At 44.5% G+C, this 26,507-nt stretch overlaps 1 protein-coding gene across 1 annotated transcript in view; it reads left to right on the plus strand.

Annotated features, from left to right (window-relative positions):
• FBXO10 (F-box protein 10) overlaps positions 1-26,507 on the plus strand; it is a 63,973-nt gene that overhangs the window by 23,640 nt on the left and 13,826 nt on the right. The window contains exons 2-7 of the mRNA XM_081279341.1: positions 8,956-9,546; positions 13,105-13,938; positions 18,982-19,131; positions 21,920-22,056; positions 24,116-24,186; positions 25,658-25,810. Coding sequence (XP_081135467.1) covers positions 8,962-9,546; positions 13,105-13,938; positions 18,982-19,131; positions 21,920-22,056; positions 24,116-24,186; positions 25,658-25,810 — 1,930 coding nt within the window. The 5' untranslated portion in view covers positions 8,956-8,961. The remainder of the gene's footprint in view (positions 1-8,955; positions 9,547-13,104; positions 13,939-18,981; positions 19,132-21,919; positions 22,057-24,115; positions 24,187-25,657; positions 25,811-26,507) is intronic.

The raw sequence follows: 26,507 nt of genomic DNA on the forward strand, positions 1-26,507 counted from the left end.
CTTGTCCTGAAGAGTTGGAACTGAGAAGGGAGTCAACTTTGGGTGTTGAATCTTCAGAAATAAGTACCCAGACCCTACTTGAAGGAAACTCACAGTCCTATGGAGGATACAGAAGTACACCAAGTAGGCTTAGAAAAATGACCAGGCCAGTAGAAATAAGCAGGTCTGATACCCAGGTTGTGGTTCTGAAATATAACGTCCATTAAAAGAAACTAGGACAAAAATATATTGAGTTGATTTTTGACAAGAATACAAAAGCAATTCAATGGAGAAAGGCTAACCTTTTCAACAAGTGGTGCTGGGACAGCTGGACATCATAGGCACACAAATAAATAGATACATAAATAAACTTCAGTCTGAATCTTATCTCCAAATAAAAAATGGATTATAGGCTTAAGTGTAAAATGTAAAATTATAAAACTTTTAGGAAAAAATGAGAGAGAAAAATCTCTAGGATCTAGAACTAGGTAATGAGTTCTTAAACTTGACATCAAATGCACAATTCATGAAAGGAAAAAAATGTCAGAAATGTGTTGGTGGTGTGGTGCAGGCCTTAGGATTGACAAAGAGATCAGGGAAACAGAATAATAGCCTAGAAATAGATCCACACTATTGATAGCTGCATAGGAAAAAAAAAATTAGAAAATGAACCTCAATCACCCCCTCATGCCATATCAAACATTAGTTCACAGTGGATCATAGAACAAAAGTAAAAGTTAAGGGCTGGGGATGTGGCTCAAGCGGTAGCGCGCTCGCCTGGCATGCGTGCGGCCCGGGTTCGATCCTCAGCACCACATACAAACAACCATGTTGTGTCCGCCGAGAACTAAAAATAAATATTAAAAAAATTCTCTCTCTCTCTCTCTCTCTCTCTCTCTCTCTCTTTAAAAAAAAAAAAAAAAAGTAAAAGTTAAAAGCCACAATGTTCATAATATAGGAGACTGTATTTATGACCTAGTGATTACCAGAAGTTTTCCAGTCAAGAAAAAAATTAATAATCATGAAAGAAAAAATGATAAAACTAGCTAGGCATGATGGTGCAAACCTATAATTCCTGTAACTCTGAAGGCTGGAGGATCACAAGTGTGAGGCCAGCCTGGGCAAATTATCGAGACCCTATCTCAAAATAGAATTTTAAAACGCTAGGGATGTAGCTCTGTGATAGAGTGCCCTGGTTTCAATCCCTAGTACCATACACACACACACACACACACACACACACACACACACCAGAATGAAAGAAATGGTAAAACGAGAATTCACTCAATTTACAAAGTTCTCATCAGAAGATCCCATTAAGACAAAGGGCAAATCACAAACTGGAAGAAAATATTCACAGAACATAAGTCTGGCAAAAGATATATAAGGACATCTTATAATTCAATAATAAAAATAATGCCTGATTTTAAAATAAGCCAGAGATTTGAATAGGCACTTCAAAAAGGAGATACATGGATGACTGCCTGAAAACATGCTTAACGTCATTAGTCATGAGGGAAATAAATGAAAACCAAAACAGTATAGCATTACATACCAGAATGGTAACATTAAAAGACTGACAGCAACAGGTGGTGAAGTTGTAGAGGAACTGTGTTTCTTGGAAATTCTTGGTGTGAAATGGTAGAGCCTCTTTGGGAGAAGGGCCCACTGATACCACTCCTAGGTATTTACTTAAAAGAAATTAAAACAGGTTCTCAAAAGCACTTTTTGGAACTATTCTTAGCAGCGTTATTATAACAGTCAAACTGGAAACTGTTCAATCTTCCATCATAGGACAATTGATTTTTTTAAGAAAATGATATATTAACATATACAGTAAAGTACAATTCCACAGTAAAAAGAAATAAACTATTGAGATATGCAACTCAGATTATGCTGAATGTAAGAAGCCTTCCAAAAGTATATATACCCCATGATTTCCTTTATAGGAAATTCTAGAACAGACAAAACTAATGGTGGAAAATCAGAGCAATGATTTCCTCTTGGGGTTGGAATTAACCGAAAAGACTCAGGGAACTTCCTGGAGTGTTCCCTTTTTTAATAGGGGTTTGGATTACACATGTGACTTCATTTGTCAAAATTCTACAAAAGCATACTGTGGAATGTCCATATTAAAGAATGTGGCATTCTAAAGAGATAAACTATTGATAAACAAAACAGCTTAGGTGAATATCCAGGGACTTATGCTGAGTGTGTGTGGGGGGGAAGCTAATCTCAAAAGATTGCATACTATATGATTCCATTTATATAATATTTTTAAATGACCTGATTTCAGAAATGGAGGACAAATTAATGGTTGCCAGAGATTAGAGGAAGGGGAGGCAGCTATCAAGTAGGTGTGACTTAAAAGGCCATTGTGAAGGATCCTGTGTTTCTTGTGTGGTGGTGGATACACAAACCTACACAGATAACAGTTGTACAGAACTTAATACATAAGCACAGAAACACATAAGTAAAAATAAAACAAGAAATCTGAATAAAATTATCAGGGTCCTTATGCTGAGTATGATCTTATACTGTAGTTTTGTAAAATATTAGCACTGAAGGAAATATGAACAACATATGCAAGGGACCTCTCTATATTATTTCTTTTTTTTTTTTAAAGAGAGAGTGAGAGAGGAGAGAGGAGAGAGAGAGAGAGAGAGAGAGAGAGAGAGAGAATTTTTAATATTTATTTTTTAGTTCTCGGCGGACACAACATCTTTGTTGGTATGTGGTGCTGAGGATCGAACCCGGCCGCACGCATGCCAGGCGAGCGCGCTACCGCGTGAGCCACATCCCCAGCCCCTCTATATTATTTCTTATAAATGGATGTAGATCTGCAATTATATCCATACTTTAAAAAACATCTTCTTAAAGAAATGACTGATACCATGTTTGGGCAGGAAATGTATAAAATAAGCCAGGAACTTTGGACATAACAGAGAGCTAAGAAGCTATCAGAGATTCCTGGGTTGTGTCAAAGGGACTGTGGAACCAATAAGAGGCGAAAGATGTCTCAAAGAGAGACAACCATAAATGTGCCTCCTGCTAAGAAGACAGCAGTACCTCTTACTAGGCATCCTGGGGGTGGAATACAGGAGTGGAATCCAGCAAGTCTCTGGATCCAACGGCCAACATGCAGGAAATACTGATGTCAGGGGAACAAGTTGAACTCTCCCATGAGTATGCGTGCAGTCGGGAGAAATCAGACTGTGGGAAACTGGCTAAAAGGGTTGGGTTCTTCAACAAATAAATTGTAAAGAAGAGACAGAGAGAATGGAACCTGTAGATTAAATCAGAATCATGGGCTGGGGATGTGGCTCAAGCGGTAGCGCGCTCACCTGGCATGCGTGCGGCTTGGGTTCGATCCTCAGCACCACATTACAAGCAAAGATGTTGTGCCCGCTGAAAACTAAAAAATAAATATTAAAAAAAATTCTCTCTAAAAAAAATAAATAAAATAAATCAGAACCAAAAGACCTATGAAGCTAAAACCCTAAGGACAAAACTAAAACTATGGTACATGGGAATGCATACTTGTAAGATAAAACCATAAAGAAGTACAAGGACATGATTAATTTAAGGAAGTGAAAAACAGAACTTTAGAGACTATCTGAAGCAGGAAGAGAGAAAAAGAGGGAGAAGAGAAGAAATCAAGAAGCTTTCCCTAGTTACTGACTTGAGCAGTCAGGTGGAAGAAGCTGGTGCCATTAACCATGATATAGAATACAGATGGATGGAGAGATTATAATATGAACTACTATTATGGTAGTGCATGCCTATAATTCCAGTGACTTGGGAGACTAAGACAGGAAGATCACAAGTTTGAGGCCAGCCTCAACAATATTATTGAGGCCCTGTTTCAAAAAAATAAAAGGAAGGGCTGGGATTATGGCTCAGCAGTGGAGTGCTCGCCTAGCATGGGCGGGACTGGGGTTCGATCCTCTGCACCACATAAAAATAAAGGCATGTGTTGTGTCCATCTACACCTAAAAAATAAATATTAAAAAAAATAGGAAAAAACGGGCTGGGAATATAGCTCAATGGTTAAGCATCCCCAGAATCAAAAAAATAAAACTGAGATGAAGTTCACATACAATGGATTGCACATTTTGAAACATACTATCCAGTGAGGGTTTTTTCAAACATATGCACCCATGTAACCAATATACCAATCAAGATATAAAACATTTCCTTCACTTCCAAAGTTGTCTTCAAGACCCTATGGCAAGCAATGTTCTGATTTTTATCACCATAGATTAGTTAGGTCTGTTTTTATAAACCTAAATGGAATTATAACATGAATACTTAGTCTTTTGTGAATGGCTTTTTTTTTTTTTTTTCTCCCGACGTGTTTTTGACATACATCCACGTTATTGCCTACATCGGTAGTTCATTCCTTTTTATCACTGAATAGTATTCTGTCATGAATACATCACAATTTATTTATCCAGGATTATGTTGGTGGACATTTGGGTTGTTTCAGTTTTTCGTTGTTTTATTATTGTAATTGAAGCTGCTGTAAGCCTTCTTGGATGGGATTTTTTTGGATATATGTGCTTTAATTTTTTGTGTGTAAATATCTAGGAATGGAATTCCTTTAACTGTAGAAGAAAGTGCCAGTTTTCTGAATTGATGCTAGTAATTTATACTCCTACTGGTGATGTTGGAGAGGTCTGTCCGGCTGCTTCACATCTATGCTAATTCGATGCTTTGGGTACTTTTAATTTTAGCCATTTCAGTGCATACAAAGTGGCATTTCATTGTGGTTTTACAGTCTGAGCTCCCCAATCTAAAAATCCAAAATTTTGAATGCCAACATGATGCCACTAGTCGAAAATTCCAGAACACAAAACTTTGTTTCATGCATAAAATTACTTAAAATATTATATAAATTATTTTCAGATTCTAAGACATGAAACATAAATGAATTCATGTTTAAACTTGGAGCCCATCTCCAAGATACTTCATTAGTGTATGCAAATATTCCAAAATCTGAACCATTTCTGGCCCCAAGCATTTCGGATAAGGGATGCTCAACCTACAGTGAATACTATGATTTTTAACTTCATGAATTTATTGGCTGCTTATTTTTCTTTTGTGAAACTTTTGTTCAGATCTTTTGCCTATTTTTTATTGAACTTTTTGGTTACTGAGTGCGCGATTTCTTAACATTCTGGATACAAGCCCTTTGTCCTATATGTGTATTGCAAATATCTGCTCCCATTTTCTCTCTTGTCTTTTCTTGTTCTTAATTGTATTTTTTGATGAACAGAAAATTTTAATTTTGATAGACTGGTTTATTAGTTTTTCTTTACCTGGGGGTTAAAATTTTTATTTTCCCATGTTTTCTTCTAGAAGTTTTACAAGCTTTAATGTTTAGGTCTACAACCCATCATGAGTTGGTTTTTGTATAGTCTGAGGTATGCGTCAAGGTTCATTTTTTTCCCATACAGATACCAAATTGTTATCTGTGAATATTGAGCTTTTTTTTATATATATTTATTTTTTAGTTCTCGGCGGACACAACATCTTTGTATGTGGTGCTGAGGATCGAACCCGGGCCACATGCATGCCAGGCGAGCGCGCTACCGCTTGAGCTACATCCCCAGCCCCGAATATTGAGCTTTTTATTGAAAGGCTTTTCACCCTTGAATTACATTGACCCTTTTCCAACTCAGTTGACTGATACATGTGTGGCTCTACTTGGAACTCTGTTTTTCTAGGCCATACTCAAGTATATCTTCTGGCTGTTGGGTTGAAGGGGTCTAGATTTTGTTCTTTTTTTTTTCTTCAAAGAGTGTTTATTCAGTTTCATTCTACAGATGGTGAAATCAATGGCAGAACCTTTTAATATGTCAGGCTGACTTTTTTTTTTAATAGTTTTTGTTGCTGTTATTTTGATGGGAGAATGAGTAATTATATTTGTTGTAATTGTATCCATTTGTTGGTTGGTTTTGCACATTTGTTGGTTGGTTGGTTTGGCAGTGTTAAGGATTGAACCCAGGACCTCATCCATGCCAGGCAAGTGCTCTACCACTGAGCTACAGCAGGCCTGCTTTTATTCTTCAAATTTGAATTAGAATATGGCCAGTTCTTCTTGAGACTCCAAATGAATTCTCCACATTGTCTGGGCTAGAATTCCATTGTCTCCCAGCTCTGCATGATCTCTAAGGTTCACTTTTTGGTTCTCAACCCCATAGCAGGCTGTCTCCACTAGGGCTGCATAGTCTTGGCCTGCACATGTGCAGCCCGGCTGTGCTGCTCTCTCTGGTCTGGTACCTTGCCTTGCAACCACCAGCCTCTTCAGCAGCTCAGAACTCAAGTCTGCCGCTCAATGAGACCACCACTCTGCTCAGCCTCCATCTCTCCCCACCACAGTAAGAAAGTGCCCCGGATGAAAAGGCCTTTGTGGCACTTGCCTCCCACCTTCTCTTTTTCTCAAAAATCGTGGTCCTGAGCAGCTCATTGCCCAGTGCCTGAGTGTATATTCAGTTGCCTCATATATTTTATCCAGCTTTATAATTGTTTATGCCAGAGGGGGACTCCAGTTCCAACTATTTTGTCATAACCTAACATGAAAGTCAGAGTTCAGTTTTGGACATAATGTTGATTTTTTCCCCTTTTATTTTATTTATTTATTTATTTTAAATCTCTGGAATAGCCAAGTAGAAATGCCCAACAGGAAATTGTGCATTCCCCTAAGGAACTCGAAAGAGACATCTGGGGTTGGAAATTCAGATTTTGTAGTCATACATGTACAGTGGTAGTGGAAGCTAAGGAGATGGATATGATCACTCAGCTACAGAATTGATGCAGAAATGGATAAAAGAATGTTTTTCTCTTAAAATGACCAAGACAATACAGCTAAAGAAAGAAGTGAGGGACGGGAGATATCAATATCACAGAACCACCATGAGTAAAGTGGCGTTTATCTAGGGGAATGGTCTTTCTCTATGAAGTGTAACAGTCTGGATCCCAGCTTTTCTCCAGTGCTGCTGAGGACCTGGTAAAAAGTGACCATGACAGAGGAGCCTCCGTGCTCCTCTAACCTGTAGAGTTTAAACCACACCAGGCTTGAGGAAGCTGAGCATTTCTTCCAGATGTGATCACACGTTTGTGCTTCTAACCTTATTGGAGCTAGATACCTGATAGGTATGAGCACCATTTTCAGAAAACTGAGAGGAAAAGCAAGGCCCTGGGGAGGAAAGCCGTTTGACAGAAGGTCAGTCATGGAGCCTGCCCTGTTCTAGTTCTTATTTCCAGTTGTCTAGAGACATGCTAGCAAGTTCTCTAGGTCATGTGTCTCCGCCCTTTTGGTTTTCAGATGGGCAAGTTGACACATAAGTGAGAGGGACCTGGGGTGTGGCTCAGAGATGGAGCGCTTGCCTAGCATGTCAGGCCAAGTGTGATCCCTAGCACCACAAAGAAAATAAAAATAAACAAGAGGGCTCGAGGTACAAGAACAGAAATTCAATGAGGTCAGCTTTGCCAAAAGGAGAATCTATTATAAGAGCAAAGAGACCCGATGGCATTCAAAGGGCAAGGATAAAGCTGAGCTCTGGGGAGAGGACTGAGGCGAGGCCTGCCCCAGAGAAACTGGAATGCTTCTGCTCTTTTCTCGGCTTTTTTTCTGTGTCTCTGATTCATTCTTCTCTCATTATAGACCCACTTCTGCCTCCCATCTCAGGGAAAAATGATCACCAGCAACTATCTCTGAGTTTGTTTGTATTTATCTAAATATTGTGTATTTATTACTTTTGGCAGAATTGGGAATTGAACCCAGGAGCACTCTACCACTGAGCTACACCTCCAGCCCTGCCCATTTGTTTGTTTATTTGTTGAGACAAGGTCTCACTAAGTTGCCAGAGCTGGCCTGGAACTTGCAGTCCTTCTGCCTCCAGCCTCCTGAGTCTCTGGGATTACAAGTGTGCGCCACCAAGCTCAGCCTATTCCTGAGTTTATAGCTTAGGAAAGAAGGCATGCATTTCCCATCACTCAGGAAGGAAACTACCCTGATTTTAGAATAGCACCTCATATTCTCTTGGAGGTCTCGAAGAGCCATTTGGATCAATTGCAGCCAATCAGTTGCAGCTTAGGAGTTGGGGTATCATTTTTCTATATACACATCTTCAGGAAGCCTCTGTAACTGTGTGGTATAAATCAGTAAGAGAGAAGGATATTTTCCAGAGTAAGCAAGGAGGCAGATGGCTGGGCAGCCAGCCTACTAGATGTTTAGGACATTAGGATTACATCAGTAACCAGTGACTGAGCCAGGACCAAAACCCACGCAGTCTTTCCAGGGGCTGCCCCACATGGAAAACAGTAGCAGTGATTTGATCTGGGAATAAGGAGAGACAGACAGACTCCATTCTTCTTCCTACTGGTATGAAGAGATAGTGGTCTCTTCCCAGGGAAACTAAGGGATCCACACCCATAGGACCATCAGAGCCAAAGGTAGGTTCCCTCTCTATGAATCCAAACCCTTTCAGTTACAAGTCACAGAAACCTAAATCAAACTAGTTTTAGCATAAAGGGGATTTATGGAAGGCCACTGGAGCCCCTCACTAGATTGAAGGAAGAACCGTAGATGTGAGGGTATCTTTAGGAATCTGTATTCGGCACCACCAGACACATACAAGTGTACTCACCTTTTTTCATACTCATTTTCATTTTTCATCTTCCATCTCTATTCTTTTCTGCTTCGCTCTCATTCCACAAGGTTTTCTCCACGGAGAGGGGTACCTAGCTGCCAGCAGTTCTGGAGTCATATCCTTAAAGTGTCTGACCAAAGAGAAAAGAGTCTTCCTTCTAACACTTGGTCAGAGAAGGATTCTGATCACAGGAAGGGGGTCCTTTGATTGGCTGGGCCTTGTTCACTCGCTCATCCCTAGGGAGATGGTTGGGTATGTTATGAAGGGGAAAGGTAAACAGGGTAAACAAAAGCCTCTTCTCTTTTGTATCTTTCTCCAGGTGACCATGGAGGCTGGAGGCCTGCCCCTGGAGCTGTGGCGCATGATCTTAGCCTACTTGCACCTTCCTGATCTGGGCCGCTGCAGCCTGGTGTGCAGGGCCTGGTATGAACTGATCCTCAGTCTTGACAGTACTCGCTGGCGGCAGCTGTGCCTAGGCTGTACGGAGTGCCGCCATCCCAACTGGCCCAACCAGCCTGACGTGGAGCCCGAGTCTTGGCGGGAGGCCTTCAAGCAGCATTACCTTGCCTCCAAGACATGGACCAAGAACGCCCTGGACTTGGAGTCCTCTGTCTGCTTTTCTCTATTCCGCAGGAGGAGGGAACGACGCACCCTAAGTGTTGGGCCAGGCCATGAGTTTGACAGTCTGGGCAGCGCCTTGGCCATGGCCAGCCTGTATGACCGAATTGTGCTGTTTCCAGGTGTGTACGAAGAGCAAGGTGAAATCATCCTGAAGGTGCCTGTGGAGATTGTAGGCCATGGCAAGTTGGGTGAGGTGGCCCTGCTAGCCAGCATTGATCAGCACTGCTCAACCACACGCCTGTGCAACCTCATCTTCATGCCAGCTTGGTTCTCACCCATCATGTATAAGGTGGGTGTCACATCTAGTAGATGCCATCCAGCCCTGAACCCAGGGTCATGGCCTCTTCTCAATTTTTGTTGGAATCGAGAGTTCAATAGCTATTCCTATACACACAGTCCTCTGAGGTCTGAACCCATTGAGAAATGGGCACAATTTTATCCCCATCAGAGCTGTATTAGAAAATGAGCCTTGGCTTTGGGGTCAAAACTGCTGTTCCCTTTCCAACTAGATTCTCTGGAGCTACAGGTTGAGTAGCCTGGTGGGCAAGCCAGGCTGCAACATGGTGAGAGGAAGCAGAGAACTCATTAGCTAGCTGCTCATGGCAGCGGGTGAGCCAGAGAGAAGGTCATGCAGGGGCAGCAAATCTCAACACATGAACACCCCGCCCTACGCAGGTCAAGGAAAGTCAGGCTTTTACCAGGAGTGGCTACTTCTCAAGGGTGACTGGAGAAGGGATCAGGAAATGTTATTCCAACACATTCCTTCCATGAACACACAGATGTGTTTAGAGCAAAGCATGTATGAAGGCGTTGGTAGTTCCTGGCACAACAGTCTACAGCTTATATCTTGCCTACCTTCTGCAATATTTGGATTATGTACCTATTTGGTAAAAATTATATTTCCCCTATTACTACCATTAGTATCTTGTCTCTTGCATTTGTAATGGTCATTATACCACCAGCCGTTTAGGAAGCACTTGATGTGCACTCGGTATGGGCTTTACAGCCATGATCTCACTTACTTTCCCTATAGTCTGATGGGATGGGTAGTGACATCTGATTTTATAGATAAGGAAGTTGAGGCTCAACAAGATTCAGTGATATACCCAGGGTCACAGACTCAGTAGGGACAGCTAGGATCCAAAACCCGTATTTATAATCTAGGTGACTTTCCATCCGTGGCCTCACTTGATCCCCTCAACAAACACTGTGGCAGATAGAGCAGATGTGGTGTTCCCGTTTTGTAGATGAGGGGTACTAGAGGTTAAAGATGCTAAGTAACTTTCTCAGGTGGTTAATTAGTGAGGTTAGAGCTCAAATTTGGGCCTCCTGATCTAAGCACTTATAAAATCACATCATGTTGGATTCCTTGAAAGCTTAAAATCCTGCTTTTTTGACTCTAGAATGTTTTAGAAGGACTGTTAGAATTGTTAGAATTGAGAGTTCAATAGTTATCCTATACACACAGTCCTCTGAGGTCTGATATGTTTCCCGTGTGCTGGTCCACAGACATGGAAAGGGGACATTGTCTAGAAACAATATTCCAGACCCCTCATTTTCATAATATATTAATTATTTGAAGAATATGTTAATTTCAGTCTCTGCTTCCCCCTCAGCAGTGTAGCCATAGGCCTTCAAGGGAAAGAGCCTGGCCTTGGGCCTCTGGGTGGCCCACCATTTGGCTTAGTGCTTGGCGTTTATTAGTGCTCAGTCCATGATAGTATTTTGCATAAAAGAGGCACAGTGGCCTGAAATGGCCTTTCCTAAAAAATGCAAAGACCAGGACGATTCTCAGCAGTTTGCAGTGAATCCCGAGGACCCTAGCAGTGGCTCTGCATCTCCAGAGCACTGGCCTTTATCCTTAGAAAGGATCAAGGAAGACAAGATGGACTTAAATTGCAGCTAGAAAAAATAAGTTAGCTGTAAGGAAGGACTTGGAGAGGTTAAGGGGACTTCAGCTCTGGGACAAGCTTTCAAGGGAGGCCACTGCTAGAGAATTTTAAAGATTGTTCAAGGGATAGGTGTGGCTGGACTGTTAAATGGAATCATGAGACACCCCCTCCTTCATTTTATGGCATCTGATAGTATTTGAGATCCAGAAACAGGTCCCCCCACCCCCAGAAATATAAAGTAACTGGGTCTTGCCAAGCTTGCCTCTCAGTCAGGCCTGGAGCCAAGAGGCCCAGATGAATTATGCTGTGGGTTCAGGGCTTCCCCTCCCCACCCCAGACTCCTGAGGGCTCTCTGTTCCTTGTGTTCCTGACTCCAGACAATAATGGTAACTTTTATTGCCAGCTTTGCACCTGGCACTGTGCTTTATGCTTTATTAACTAATAAGCCCTGGGCTGCAGACAAGGAAACTGAGGCTTAAAGAGGTGAAGTCATTTGCCCCATGTTCATGCTTGAGAAAGGCAGAGCCAGGAGCTGTCCTGCGTGGTCAACCCTCCAGAGCCTGTGCTCTTAACCACTGCTCAGGACTTCCTGGCTCTGGAGGCATACCTGGTCCTCTCTAGAGAAGCAATCTGCTGTCTTGCTGCAGTCACCACACTGCAGTCATCAGTCACAGCACAGACTCACCCTTTCCCAGCACCTGTCTCAGCTCAGGTAGGGCTCAGCCCTCCTGCCTGCTCTCCTCCACCAGTGATCAGGGTTCCATGACGCCTTGAGTTCAGATGTTCAACAGGGCAGAAGGTTCAGGTGAAGGGCACCTGCCTGCAGGCCCAAGAGAGGGCAGGAATGAAAGGAAAGCGCTTTGAGAGTGTGAGACCTGGAGAAATGCCTATGATTTGACACATTCTTCATATAACCCAGTCACTGATCAGGGACTCCCCTGCTTTTGGAGGATTAATAAAGTTTTGCTCAGTTCCCAGCTAATGCCTATATTTATAAAAATTCAAACCTCTAAGGACCAGGGTGTAGCTTAGTGGTAGGATACTTGCTTAGCATGTGTGAAACCCTGTGTTCAAATCACAGTGCCATCTCCTACCCCCCAAATTTTTTTTTCAAAGCTCTCCTGAGCTCTAATCTCTCCCTTTCCCTAATCTCAGGGGGAACAGGATTACCTTTCTTCCCCATCCTAGGCAGAATTATCTGTCCCTGAGTACACACCCACCATAGGAACAAGTAATCCAGACTTTGGAGATGGTATCAGAAGATCTCAGAAATGACTGTCTCCCAAATTAACAAGTGAATTACAACTCCAACAGAGAACACGTAGAATGTAGCCTTTGAATTACCTCTTTATAAGCCCCCCATTCCTGGTGTGGGCAGAATCACAGCCTTTGGGACAGGAATCCCTTGTGTTTCTCCTTTGATAGCAAAGCAATAAACCTTTTTCTCAAAAAAAAAAAAAAAAAAAAAGGCTCTTCTGACCATTTTGGATCCTCTACAGAGTGACCCTCTCCTGCTTTATCTCCCTTATTAACATGTGTCAATTCCATCTCACCCAACATCTCCAGATACAGCTTTTACCCTCCTTCCAACTTTCACTACAAAAGAAAGGGAAGGGAAGAGAGGGAGGAATTCTCACTAAGCATTTCACAAGTATTAGGAGAATCCACTGAAGACATGTAGGAAGGCCATGATGCAAAGTGAGAACTTTTCTGCCATCATCCACTCCTGTCCCCCTTCCTTGGGATCAGAGGGGAACTAGTGCAGGCAGCTCCCAGTTTTTCTTCCTGTCTGGTGCAGAGCAGTTCCCCAGCTCAGGCCCTGGTAGGGAAGGGGAGATGATTGATGGAACACGTGGCCTCTCCTTGCTCTACTCTTCTTAAAGAGCACCTGGAGAGCTGACCACCAAAGCAAAGCTTAGCCCTCTTACAACCGGTTTCTCCTTTTCATTCTCCAGACCACATCAGGTCATGTCCAGTTTGACAACTGCAACTTTGAGAATGGGCACATTCAGGTTCATGGCCCAGGCACCTGCCAAGTGAAGTTTTGCACCTTCAAAAACACCCATGTCTTCCTGCACAACGTGCCCCTGTGTGTTCTGGAAAACTGTGAATTTGTGGGCAGCGAAAACAACTCTGTGACAGTTGAAGGTCACCCATCAGCAGATAAGAACTGGGCCTACAAGTATTTACTGGGGCTTATCAAGTCCTCTCCTAGCTTGCTCCCCACAGAGGATTCTGACTTTTTAATGTCCCTGGACCTAGAGAGCCGGGACCAGGCCTGGAGCCCAAGGACCTGTGACATTGTCATCGAAGGCAGCCAGAGCCCGACCAGCCCAGCCTCTAGCTCCCCAAAGCCAGATTCCAAGGCTGGCTCCCAGGAGGCAGAGGTGGGCAGCGATGGGGAAAGGGTGGCCCAGACGCCAGACAGCAGCGATGGAGGCCTGAGTCCCAGCGGTGAGGATGAGGATGAGGACCAGCTCACTTACAGACTCTCCTACCAAGTGCAAGGCCCGCGCCCCGTTTTGGGCGGCTCCTTTCTGGGCCCACCACTGCCAGGAGCATCCATTCAGCTGCCTAGCTGCCTGGTGCTGCACTCACTGCAGCAGGAGCTGCAGAAGGACAAGGAGGCCATGGCCCTGGCCAGCTCCGTGCAGGGCTGCCTCATCCGCAAGTGCCTGTTCCGGGACGGGAAGGGAGGTGTCTTTGTCTGCTCCTACGGCCGAGCCAAAATGGAAGGAAACATCTTCCGGAACTTGACTTACGCAGTGCGGTGTATACATAATAGCAAGGTGCTGAGTGTAGACATGAGCCTTACTGGGTCACCAGAAACATGACTATTGATAGCTGAGCGGGCTCCTGCAGCTTTGTGTAGGAAGGGTGTGAGGGGCTACTTTGCATTTTAAAAATAATCTTTTCTAAATCTTATTAACACACACAGGACTTTGTGTCCATCATCTGATTTGGACAGGACAGAAAGTTTTCCCATTTCACAGAAAAGGAAATAGGCCAAGAGAGGGAAGGTGTCTTACCCAGGGTCACACAGTAAGTTTGAGGCAGATCGGAGACTAGCACCCAGGTCTTCTGCCTCCATTCACTATATCACACAGCTTCTCAAACCTGTTGCCCAAGTCCTAATAGAAGAAGCAAGGTAAGAGAGAATTCAGGGAGAAATGATCGCAGCGTTCCGTGCAAACTCGAGCAGGGTAGTTGAGAAGGCTTCCCAGAGGAGATGTCTATGCTGAGCAGGGTGAGTGAAGGTTCTGGGGCAAATGGGACATATGTGATGAAAAGGGGGTACAGAATGGGACATTCCAGTAGCAGAAACATCTTGTGCTGGGGGTCCTGGGTGTGAGACTGACTTCACCCACGCATCAGGGACAGGTTGAAAAGACTCAGGCAAAAAGGAGCCACCCCACCCAGGGCCTGGAAAGCCCTGACAAGACACTGGAGTTGATGCTAAGAGCAAACCACCAGCCATTGCTGCCAGCAGCACCTTACATTTGCAGGCACTTTGGCAGCTTCATGACAGCCTAAAAATCTCATACATGATTGGTGACAGGAAAGGCTTCTTTCTTTCTGCAGGGAAAGGATGAAAGTAAGGAGAGAGGTCCTCTCTGAGGAGCAGGTGCAAGACAGGCCTTGCAGAAGGCATGGCCCAGCACCTAGGTTTGAGTATCACATCTCTGTTATTCACTGTGCACATTACCTTTGCTTCTGTACAGGAGAAGTAAGAATTCCTACCTTGTTTCTCTCACTAAGGTTGAGGATCCAGTTGCCATAGTATTAGAAATTGTCCTCAGTAAACTACAGGGCACTGTTCAAATGTCAAACATGGATCTTACAGGTTTCTAGAATGGTTAATAGCAATTGCATTTTAGTAGTATATTACCCAGCCCACTTCCAAAGAGGATTTAAGGTGATATTACCCAGAAAGCATAACATAAAAGTGTACTATAAACAGAAAAGAAAATGATAAAATAAAAAAGGAAGGATGTTGGGGGCTGCGGTTGTAGCTCAGTGGTAGAATGCTTGCCTAGCATGTGTGACACACTGGGTTCGATTCTCAGCACTGCATACAAATAAATAAACAAAAATTCATCAACAACTAATAAAAATATTTAAAAAAAAAAAAAAAAAGAGGAAGGGTGGCCAGGCATGTTGACACACTTCTGAATCTCAGTGATTCAGGAGGCTGAGGCAGGAGGATCACAAATTCCAGGCCAGCCTCACAACTTAGCAAGACCCTCAACAACTTAGACTCTACCTCAAAAGAAATAAAAAAGGGCTGGGGTATAGTGCAGTAGTAGAGTGCCCCTGGGTTCAATCCCTAGACATGTATTTAAAAAAAAAAAAAAAGGAAGGATGATGGTTTTGTTCTTAGGCACCATAATGAAAGGGTCTGGTTCAAGCCCTCAGGGAGGGCTTTCCTCCTTGCATAGTTATTAAGAATATGCCTGTGATCTGCCACTAAAGTCCCTTGGATTAATGATACTACTTATCTCCAAGGCATAACAAGGATAATTATTGTAGGGCACATATGTAAAGTGCTCAGCCATGTAGCTGGTGTATAGCCAGTGCTCAATAAACTCATTTTTTTAAAAAGATGTTGACAGTCCAGTGTGAGAAGTTCAGTGACAGAGCTGCCATGGGTGGCACAAGAGACCTGAAAGGGGAGCATCTGGTCCAGCCTCAAGGAACCATGAAAAGTTTCCTCGAGGAACAGTGCCTGGCCCATGCTATTCAGGAGGAGTAAGAGTTAGCAGGGTTAAGCTGTGTGGCACCAGATGTATGTATAAAGGCCCAGAAGTAAGGAGCTACAAGTCGCTCAGCAGGCCAGAACTGGAGATGAGGTTGGCAAGAGTTGCCAAGGAAGGAAACTGGTCAACTGGAGTCTAGTCAAGGTCTTGCCAACAAGATTGGAGTTGACCTTGAGGTTTGCTGGGAGCCTGCTGAGAGATTTTAAGCAAAGGAGAACTATATACAGATCTGCCTTCTAAACGCTTCTTCCGTGAACCTCTTAGAGGACTAACTGGGGGAACAAGGCTGGAGGCAAGGAGGTCCATGAGAAGCAGTTGATGACTGTGGTCCAGAGATAGACAGGAGGGGACAGGGCAGCCTAGGAAAGGAGGACCTGGGCAGGGAATAGTCGAGAGCACGAGGCCTGGATTTGTGGCCCAAGCAGCTGAGGCAATGGCTGGAGCTTGAAGAACATGAGCTTGGTTTGGGGTACCTTGAGTTTGCAGCACTTATGACATCTGGCAGATGTGCCATCTTGTCTGGATCTGGAGCTTTGGAGAAAGATGTGCACTGACATGCTGGCAGCGTGTAGGGACTTGGCTTTGTTCAGGCCATCACTGGAGATATCCACATGGACAGACAAAAAGTTATACAGCCTTAGTTGTAGCCCTCTTGGACAACTGCCTCCATGGGACTTTTAGCAGGAGTTGTGTGGCCAGAAATTCCTGATGAAGCTCTAGTATTTTTCACCTGAAAAAATATATATATATTCAGTGTTTTTTTGTTTTGTTTTTGGGGTGGTTTCTTTTCTTTTCTTTTCTTTTCTTTGGTACCAAGGATTTAACTCAGGGCACTCGACCACTGAGCCACATTCTTGCCCTACTTTGTATTTTATTTAGAAATATGGTGTCACTTTTGCTTAGGCTGGCTTTGAACTTGCAATCCTCCTGCCTCAGCCTCCCAAGCCCCATTGGAATCACAGGCATGCGCCATTGTGCCTGGCCACATTCAGGGGTTTTTAACTTAAAAAAAAAAAAAAAGGTCTACAATGTTTCATGCGTACCCAGCATCAGGTTCAATGGCATGCTAAGCCGCATGATAAACGCAGGGAGCTGTGTGGGAGTGTGGGGCTTACTGAGCCTGTCTCTGTGCTGCATTCAGCCCATTTGAGTCTAGAGCATCCCAGCAGGGTGAAGGCTGGCAGAAGGAGCCCAGTCACTTGAGGTTTCAAGATGAAAAGCAGCACCGACTGTGATGTTCTCCTTCCTGTGGGTTGGAATTTGTAGTTGGAAGTCAGGTGTCTATAATAGGCCAGCAGAGACCGAGGCAAATTGTGTTGATGTTTGAAAATGCTTTTGCTTGCTCTTTTGGGATCAATCTCTTAGGGAATTGGATGATGTCATCTGGATTATCCTCAGTGTCCCGTGGGCTTCAGTTTCCTCTATCTCAACCTTGTGCTGGTTCTGTCTGTCCTGAATCTTCCCTTTGCACCTGCTCCACAGAGGCCTCTCCTTGCTCTCATCCTCCCTGCTTCAGTATATAATATATGTCACTCTGCACAAGTAAACCTGCCAGCATGGTGACAGATTTTCTTTATTATCCTGGTTCATCCTTAGTCTGGGCAGGTGCTATGTCCACAGGTCTTGGAAAGGACTTTGTCAGTGACCCTACCTCACCCCCAGCATAAAGGGTGCTCTCTCAGAGGCACTGACCCAAGATGGGTTCCTCCCACTGCCCCCAAAGGTGAAGCTGTTCACTGGGTGCCACAGGGTTTGCTGCTCTTATCCCAGATTCCAGCTACTTAAGGCTTGTGTTATAGGAAAGTTAGGGAAGAGTCCAGGAGGGGCCTGGTGCCTTTCTCAGAGTCGGCTATCTTTTCCCCCAAACCTGAACTTCCAAAAAGGTGGTCTCCTGCTGTCCTGCCCCCAGTCTTTCTCCATGAGCACCCAGGGAGATCCATGGAGAAGTAAATAGGTGCAGCTACCACCAGTTTCTATGCTCTTTACCTAGCTCACACTTAGCCTTTGAACAATTCATTAAGAATGTCAGCAAAATTCTTACCAGATTATATGGCACTCGTTGTCCTGCACCCTCAGCACTCTGATGAGTTCCAGAAAGGTTATTATGTTTGTGCGTACTATCTTATTGTCTTGTAAGTGTAGGAGCAGCTTTATCCATCATAAGAAGAATCTAAGACCTCCTTGGAATTGGACTTCCATTATACTCCTCCCAAAATTTATCCTAATATATTATATTGTTTAATAGTAGTACACAATTTATCATAATGTACTGTGTTAATATACAGTTGTTTAAAACCACATATACTTACTAAATATAAGAAGAAAATATAATTGAAAACACATCCTCTAAATAAGCTTGGTACCTCCTTTAAAGGACGCTTTCTTATACCAGTATTTCTATTTGTCCCTTAGTTTGGAGTCTCAGTGGTTTTTCCCTACCAGCTAGTACACCAAGATCGGTTCAAGTTAGGCATGAGTAGACTTCTTCTTCTTCTTCTTCTTCTTCTTCTTTTAAGTAATTTGTTTGTTGGTTGGTTTGTTTTTCAATTGAGAATCAGCCATCATTTCATAAAGTGGAAGGGAAGGTGGTCCAGGAGAATCTGTGGTATCTTATTTGGTGCTGGCTCAGACAGGTGAATACTTGGAAAGGTACAAATAGCAGTGATAGATCTAGAACTTGATTCCATTAAAAGCAGCTGTTCCCCTGGACCCCTGGGAAGTCTTTGTGCAACCCTAGTGCATAAAGCCTGAAGACCCCGAATCCTGTCTTCTGTAAGCATCGTTTGCATCCCATCATCCAGTCTTGCAGCTTAGCCCTGGAGCCAAGCATCAGTCCAAGTTTGTAAAGGTGCAATGTGAAGGTGTTGGGTAAAGAGCCCACAGGGCAATACCAAGGCAGGCAGGTGTCCTGGGAGCTCACGGTGGGAGCGCGGGTGCGGAGGGAGGCACTCCTCTCACCTGTGGTTAACAGTAGGCACCCATGGGGACCAGCTGGGAAGAAAAAGACTTGAGGTGTGTGATCTCTAACAAATTCCCTGTGATAGGAGAGTAAATGGCTTTCTCTCTTCTGCTTAGATCGTCATGCTCAGGAACGACATTTACCGCTGCCGAGCTTCAGGCATCTTTCTTCGCCTGGAAGGCGGAGGCCTGATCGCGGGCAACAACATCTACCACAACGCGGAGGCTGGCGTGGACATTCGGAAGAAGTCCAACCCGCTCATCCTGGTACTTTCCTCTGTCTTCCTCCCCTGTTCAGGCTGGCTCTCAAGGATTTCAGAAATCTTTTCCGAGGATATTTAAATCAGTGTTGCCGTCTTGAATTTACATGCTTCCTGTTTGCAGGTAGTTTCTGCTCCTCTCTGTGTGTCCTGTGACTCCGCTTCTTTTTGTCTTTCCATACATTAGTAATGGCTTTGGACAAGTTGCTTCCTGCCCTTTCCCCATCAGTGAAGAAGAAGAGCATGGGATGGACAGGGAAATTCCACAGGGCCCTCCCAACAGCCCTGATAGGTTATGGGTGGCTTTGAGTTTAAGAATACAGACACAAAAGCCAGCTCCGTGGGACATGACTGTAATCCCACTGACCCTGGAGGTTGAGGCAGAAGGATCACAAGTTTGAGACCAGCCTCAGCAACTTAGTGAGACCCTTTTTCAAAATAAAAAAAGGGCTGGTAATGTGACTCTTTGGTAAAGTCCTTCTGGGTTCGATCCCCAGTTCTCAAAAGAAAAAGAAGAAGAATACATACATAGTGTCTGCTCCAAAAGACACTTGGATTTAAAAACAAGCTCCCCAAAAGACTCCCTAGTTAGTTTCTTTCTTTTCTATAAAATCAAGAGGGCATGTAAGATATATAGTTCAGAAAATGATTTGTTTCATGGATATTGTGAGGACATATTGAGTTTGATTTTATACCAATGTGAAAACCACTTAAAAATCTTAGAATTTCTGACCAGTGATCTAAGAAACCAGCCCCCTTTTCAGTCTGGCATTCCTGAGAGACAGATTTCCAGAAACTGTGCACTTGGAAAAGTAATAGCTAACCTTAAGTGTAAAGTTTATTATATGCCAGATACTTTTCTAAGCACTGTGTAGATATTTACTTAATTCTCCTTTAATCCTTGTGTAGCCTTGGAAAGTAGACATAGCATTATCCCCATTTTACAAGTGAAGACACTGGCCACAAAGAGCAAAAGGATCTTGCCCAGCCACATAACCAGTGACAGCTGGGATTTGAATCCAGGCAGTCTGACTCAGTTGATGTTCTTAGCCCACTATATCTAGACTGGCAATGACAGCGTAGAGAAAGGAAAATTCCTAACTATTTTTAAAAAGACACACTAGCCAGCGTCCTCTGTCCACCACTCCACTTGCTATGTTCCTGTCACACAGCAGGTGGCTGATGCACTGCCTTGGCCTAGGAACTTACTATCGCTGTTGCCAGAGACCAGAGGAGTTCTCTTTCCTATAGGCAGAGGGAAGAGGGGTAGATCACCTTAGCAGGTGGAGGGGGAAGAGAACAGAACAGCATGTTTCAGTCCTTGCTTTGTGAGTGGGGATGAGGGTGGATATACTGTTTGTTGCATATGCCTCACTCTCTGAGCTTGTCAGCTTTCAAGGGACTTCTCTCAGATAGTGGTTGCCTCTGGGGGTCTGCCGAACCCTTCAGAAATCAGGAAAGTAAGACTGAGGGTGTAGCTCAGTGGTAGAATGCTTGCCTGGCAGGCCCTAGGTTCCATCCCCAGCACCAGGTGTGTGTGGGGGGGGAGGTGTCAGGAAAGTAAGTGACAGTAAGGAAAGCTTGCAGCATGAAATGCTTTAAAGCAAACTCCATCATTGTCTCCATAAAATCATTTTGGAAGAGATTTACCTAGCCTTTAAGAGTGGGATTAAGCCAACAAGGTGGCACATGCCTGTGATCCCAGTGACTCAGGAGGCTGACACAGGAGGATCCCAAGTTCAAGGTCAGCCTCAGCAACTTAGTGAGACCCTCAGCACCTTAGCAAGACCCTGTCTCAAATAAAAAACAAACAGGGCTGGGGAGGTGACTCAGTGGTAAAGTGCCCCTTGATTCAATCCCCAGTATAAGGGCAGGAGCAGAATGAGATTGTATTTCAGGAAATAAGGTGAGACAATGTTTTTGTAATGTAAAAAATATTAAGTCTTGGGCTGGGGCTCAGTAGTAGAGCACTTGCCTGGAACACATGGGGCACTGGGTTTGAGCCTTAGCACCACATAAAAATAAAATAAAGGTATTGTGTCCACCTACAAATAAAAAAATACATATTTAAAAATATATATATTAAGTCTCTACAAAAGCAACTAACTGGACTGGAAGACAGAAAAACTAGGTTTCAGATTTAGCTCTATCACAAATGTACTATAAAATCCTGGCCTGTTTCTCTGTTTACACAAAGTATCAGAAATATATATCTTTTAAGTGTCCTGAAGCTCAAATACTTCCTGTGACCCTCACAGGACAGCTGATTTCCCCAGCATTTGTGTCCTTCCACAGGCCTTCTCCTGAATGAGACATGAGGACCAAAACCAAATGGCTCCTGTCCCTCTCTGGATATAGTCCCTCTGGACTGCTCTGAGCTAACATTCTATTGACCCTGGGCACTCCCCTTCCCTGAGACATGGGCTTCCTGGCCATGGGAAATGAGGCCTGAGTGGACAATTGTGGTACCCTGACTCTGGAGAGGCTCAGAAACTTTCCGTGTCCTGCCTTGCAAATGGAACCCAAGAGACCTCAGCAATAATTACCAGTGAAACTGTATCCAAGAGGCTGGGGGGAGAATTCCCCCCACAGTCTCCCTCACTGTTTCCATACATGCACCTGTGCAGGAACAGCAGGGCAGCAGCGTGGTCCCATCCTTTTGCCATGTGATAAGGATCGTTGGTGACCGTTTCTCCACCATGTTCATCCTGGGCAGTCGGGTGGCAGTGATTGAGCACACGGCTTCTTGCTGCAGGTCTGACCTATCTTCTCTGATGTCTCATTTTCACTTGCAGTGTAACCAGATCCACCACGGCCTTCGCTCCGGCATTGTTGTCCTTGGCAATGGGAAAGGCGTCATCAGGAACAACCAAATCTTTTCAAATAAGGAAGCTGGCATTTATATCCTGTATCACGGAAATCCAATCGTGAGGTAAGTGGCACTGTCTGGCCAGTCCACAGTCTCCCTCTTTTCTGTTTCCCTACTCCCTTTTTTTCCTCCAATTGAAAACCTTTTTTGTTCACTACAATAACTGTACAGATGCAAATAAAGAAGAGACTTTGCTCATCTCCCACCCCAATAACACGATTGCTCTTGTGCTTCTGGCTCCCTTGCAGTTAACTGGGTGTAGGCATTCTATTCAGCAAACATTACTGAGCCCTTCTAACAAGGGATAATAAAGGTAAACAAGGGGTGGACCCTGCTCACTAGGCACTTACTCTAATCTGGAAGACATGCATGTGCAGAAATACAGTGTAAGATGAGAATAGCACAGAGATTTCCACTCACACGCCAACTCTGCTCACCTGATAGAGGCTACCTCGGGTGCCTCGGTGTTAAGATTCTAGGGCTACATCTGGCCTCATATGAGAACATGCTGGAATCCATTAGTGATGTGAGCCACAGGTGGGAAAAGAGGTATCAGGACTGGGACCCTGTATCTGCCATCCCTGTTATAGTATGGATAAGATGGCAACAGAGTGGAATCAAGAGAAGGAAAGAATAGTTTTGACTAGAGGATATGGGAAGGCCTCCCATTGGAGGTGGCCCTAGAGTTGACTTTGAAATAGTTGACTTTTGCTAGGAATGCCCACCCCCTGTGGAGCTGGGGGTGGGCATTCCCAGCAAAGGGAAAGCATGAGCAAGAGGCAGCAGAACACAGATCCAAGGGTGGGCAGACAGTCCACTGTGACTTGAAAACACCAGAATATATTGAATTGGGACTATCCCAAGAAATTTGGGCCCAGGGGTCATGGCAGCATGACCTTTTATAGCTGGGCAGCAGTCTGTCTGCCATGCCGCCAGTGGGAAGGAATGGTGGAGAGAAAGGCTTGAGCCAGACAGGAAGGGTCCTGGCTGAGGAAGGGGAAATTGCTTCTGGCAAGATAATGGGGAATGTTTAAAGGTTTTTGAGCAAAAGAGTCACATGGTTATGTCTTCACTTTAATAAAATAGCTGGCAATAATGTGAAGCAGGTATAATCTGAGGTGTTTTACCCCAGCATCATTCCATTATAGGTGTTGCATGGCTTTGATATTTATCACTCGGAAGGTTTCAGAACTCTCCATTTTTTGATATTCCAAATTTTTTATCCATTCCTATTACTATGAGGCAGATAATTTTTTTCTGTTAAAGGCACTTATTAAACTAACGTTTATTTTATTTATTTATGAATTTATTTATTTAGTACTAGGGATTCAATCTAGGGGTGCTTAACCACTGAGCCACATCCTCAGTCCTTTTTAATGTTTTATTTAGAGACAGGGTCTTGCTAAGTTGCTGAGGTAGCTTTGAACCTGTGATCCTCCTGCCTCCACCTCCCAAATCACTGGGATTACAGGTGTGTGCCACCATGCCCAGCTTACTAAAGTAACCTGTGCTCATAGTGCAGTGGTGCTGGGGAACTGTTGCAGAGTTTTGAGTGAAGAATATCATGATGAGACCAGTGTCATGGGTTTTTAAAAAATGAAGGCACCTTGAGAGAATATATTGTGCTTCTTCCCTTTTGGTTTCTTTGTAATAGGAAGCAGGACTCTGGGCAAGGACACAGAATGAAGTTTGAGATCCCTGAAATGGCCAGGATGAGGCAGGCCATAGCATCTTTTTTGCCATTGAGAGATAATGACCTATACCCCCAAGCTAGCTTAGCACAGCCTCCTATGGATTCTTCATGCCAGCAAAACTTTACCTGTGGTCCATGCAGCACGGTGACATCTATTTAAAATTATGTTTATATATAGATGACAGTAAAGAGGAACCACAAAGAACTGGATATCATTGTGCTTCCATTATATAATCATGGGCTGAGTTTTTGGTCAGGCTATCCCAGGGACAACCAAAGGTTTCTAAATTCATGGCTTATAGGACTTCAGGAGCTGCTTTATGCCCCTTTGAACTTGAACCATTGGGAAATCCACCAAGGAAGGCATTGTCTTGAAGCAGATGTCGGTACCCTGGCCTTACTCTTTGTCTTACTTGCCTTCCATTTCAGCGGGAACCACATCTTCAAGGGCCGTGCAGCTGGCATAGCGGTGAACGAGAATGGCAAAGGCCTCATCACAGGTATGGGATGGGAACTGTCTGAAGCCATGGCAAGCAAAGACAATGGACAGCCAAGGCACTGTCCCCTGGTATCATCCCCACCAGCTTCAGGACCTTACACCACTCCATGCAAGCTTGCGGGGTCGTGGGCTTCATGCTGGCCAGGCTTCTCATGAGATGGGCGTGGCACAGCACGGAGGAAGTGTCTGCTCTCTGCCAGGCCCAGAGCTGACAGTAGCTCAATGGGTACCTCACAGTCATTCCAGAAGCACCAGTGTCAGATGTCCTATGGGCTTCCACCTGCTCTGGAAATCTGTCTGGCCAACACCTGCTCATCCTTTAGGTCTTGGCTCCAGCATCCCTTCTCAGGAAAGGCTTCCCTGACCTCCTCTTAGACACAGATACTCACTGCACCCAGGATGCCTCCTCTGCAGGACATTTATTTAATTTCTTAGAGCTTTGTTTTGTCCGTCTCTTATGTTAGGCAGCATATTTATTCCCCAAGGCCAGGATCAAGTCTGCAGGATGCGTGGATGGAGGCTCAGCACAGAGTGAGTCATGCCTGGGATCTTGGCCCAGGGAATTCCCTGACTGCATCCAGCTGCCATTCATCCACCACTTAATGAGCACTCACTGTGCAGGCCCTGTTCTAGGAGCTGGAGATTCAGCAGTGAATGAAATAGATGCTGTCCCTGCTCTCAGGAACTGACATTTAGAGGGGAAAGCAAATGAATAGTTTAAGCATACATATACAAGTAAAACTGGCCTGGGGTGATAAGGGCTTTATGGGTCCTTGGCATGAGATGATAAAAGTGTTGCTCAATTGTGTGGTCAGGGCAGGCCTTTCTGAGATGGTAAAACATCAGTTAGAACCCAGAAGATGGTAAAGAGCCAGGGAAAAAAACTCCCCATACAAGGTCACCCTGGGGAACAGATTTGGCACGCCTGAGCAGAGATCACTTGCAGGACTGGAGTGTGGCAAGCAAGGGGGAGAGACATGAGATGGGGACACAGAAACAGAACAGGGCCAGTCACACAGGATTTCAGAGCCCTTGCATCCTAGTCCCAGGAGGCTGCGAGTCTGCCCTGCTGGAGAAGCCATGTACAGGACCACCCTTCTGACTTGGGACCTCTTAATCCACTCCTGGAGGAGGGGATAGATCCTGGGAAGAGAGGAGAAGGGTCTAGTCAGTGGAGCTGAGGCTGAGCAGGAATGGCTGGATTCCACTTCTGGGGTTCGGAAGCCAGCTTGCTCTTACTCATGGGTCTCAAGGCCACTGGGCACAGTGGATGGGGGCTATGAGAGTGCACACACACAAACCTTGCCCTTGGGGAAAGCAGACAAGGTCCTGAAGCAGCAATGGACAAACTCTGGGGTGTGGATTGCTGACACCCTGGTCTGGGGTGACCTTTCTCTTAGTTGTGTGAGTCCTCATTGCCAGCACTGCAGGTGACCTTTGGGTTTTAACTTTCTTTATACCTCTTTTCATAGAAAATGTCATCCGTGAGAATCAGTGGGGAGGTGTGGACATCCGCCGTGGAGGGATCCCCGTTCTTAGGAGTAACCTCATCTGCTTTGGCTACTCAGATGGTGTGGTCGTAGGCGACGAAGGCAAAGGACTAATAGAAGGAAATACTATCTATGGTGAGGAGCATGTTCCCAGGGGTTGGCTCTGGGGTCCAGCCCCTCCAAGGAGACAGGAAGCCACATTCCATCTCCAGCCTACAGGTCCTGAGAAAGTCACCAACTTCCCTGGGCCTCAGAGACCTCATCTGAGGAACAAGAACTGCCTCAGGCCTCGCAGAATGAAGAGTATCTATTATAAATGACCCATAATCCACCCTGAGCCCATTAGGTCAGCAGAGCAGAGGCTTTTCCCTATGTAAAATAGCAAAAGCAAGAACTGGCTTATGCCAAGAGGCTGCCTATTTAAGCTCCAACACATCTAACTCTCCTGTTGCTCCAGAAAATTGAAAATATAATGGGAAAACAGGATAATCAGAGAGAGAATTATTCTTCCTCACTCTGTGGCTTTGGGCAAGGCCTTAATCTTTCTGGACTCTCTCTCTAGTAATAATTTCAGATAGTATTTATTCAGACCACCTCTCTGCTGGCTCCTTTCTATGTATTATCACATTTAATCCTGACTGCCTTCTAAAGGTACAGTTAGGAGGAAACTGAGGCACAGAGATTTGGTAACCTTCTCAAGGTCACACAGCTAGGATGTGGCAAGGCTGGGATTCAAACTGGGGCTACTCCCTCCGTACAAGGAGGGCTTGGCACTGCCACTGTTCCTGATCTGGCGGTGTGGCTTGACAGCACTTTTATACCTGATGGAATG

The sequence above is a fragment of the Spermophilus citellus genome (genome assembly GCF_964194105.1).
Source record: "Spermophilus citellus genome assembly, chromosome: 2".
NCBI lineage: Eukaryota > Metazoa > Chordata > Mammalia > Rodentia > Sciuridae > Spermophilus > Spermophilus citellus.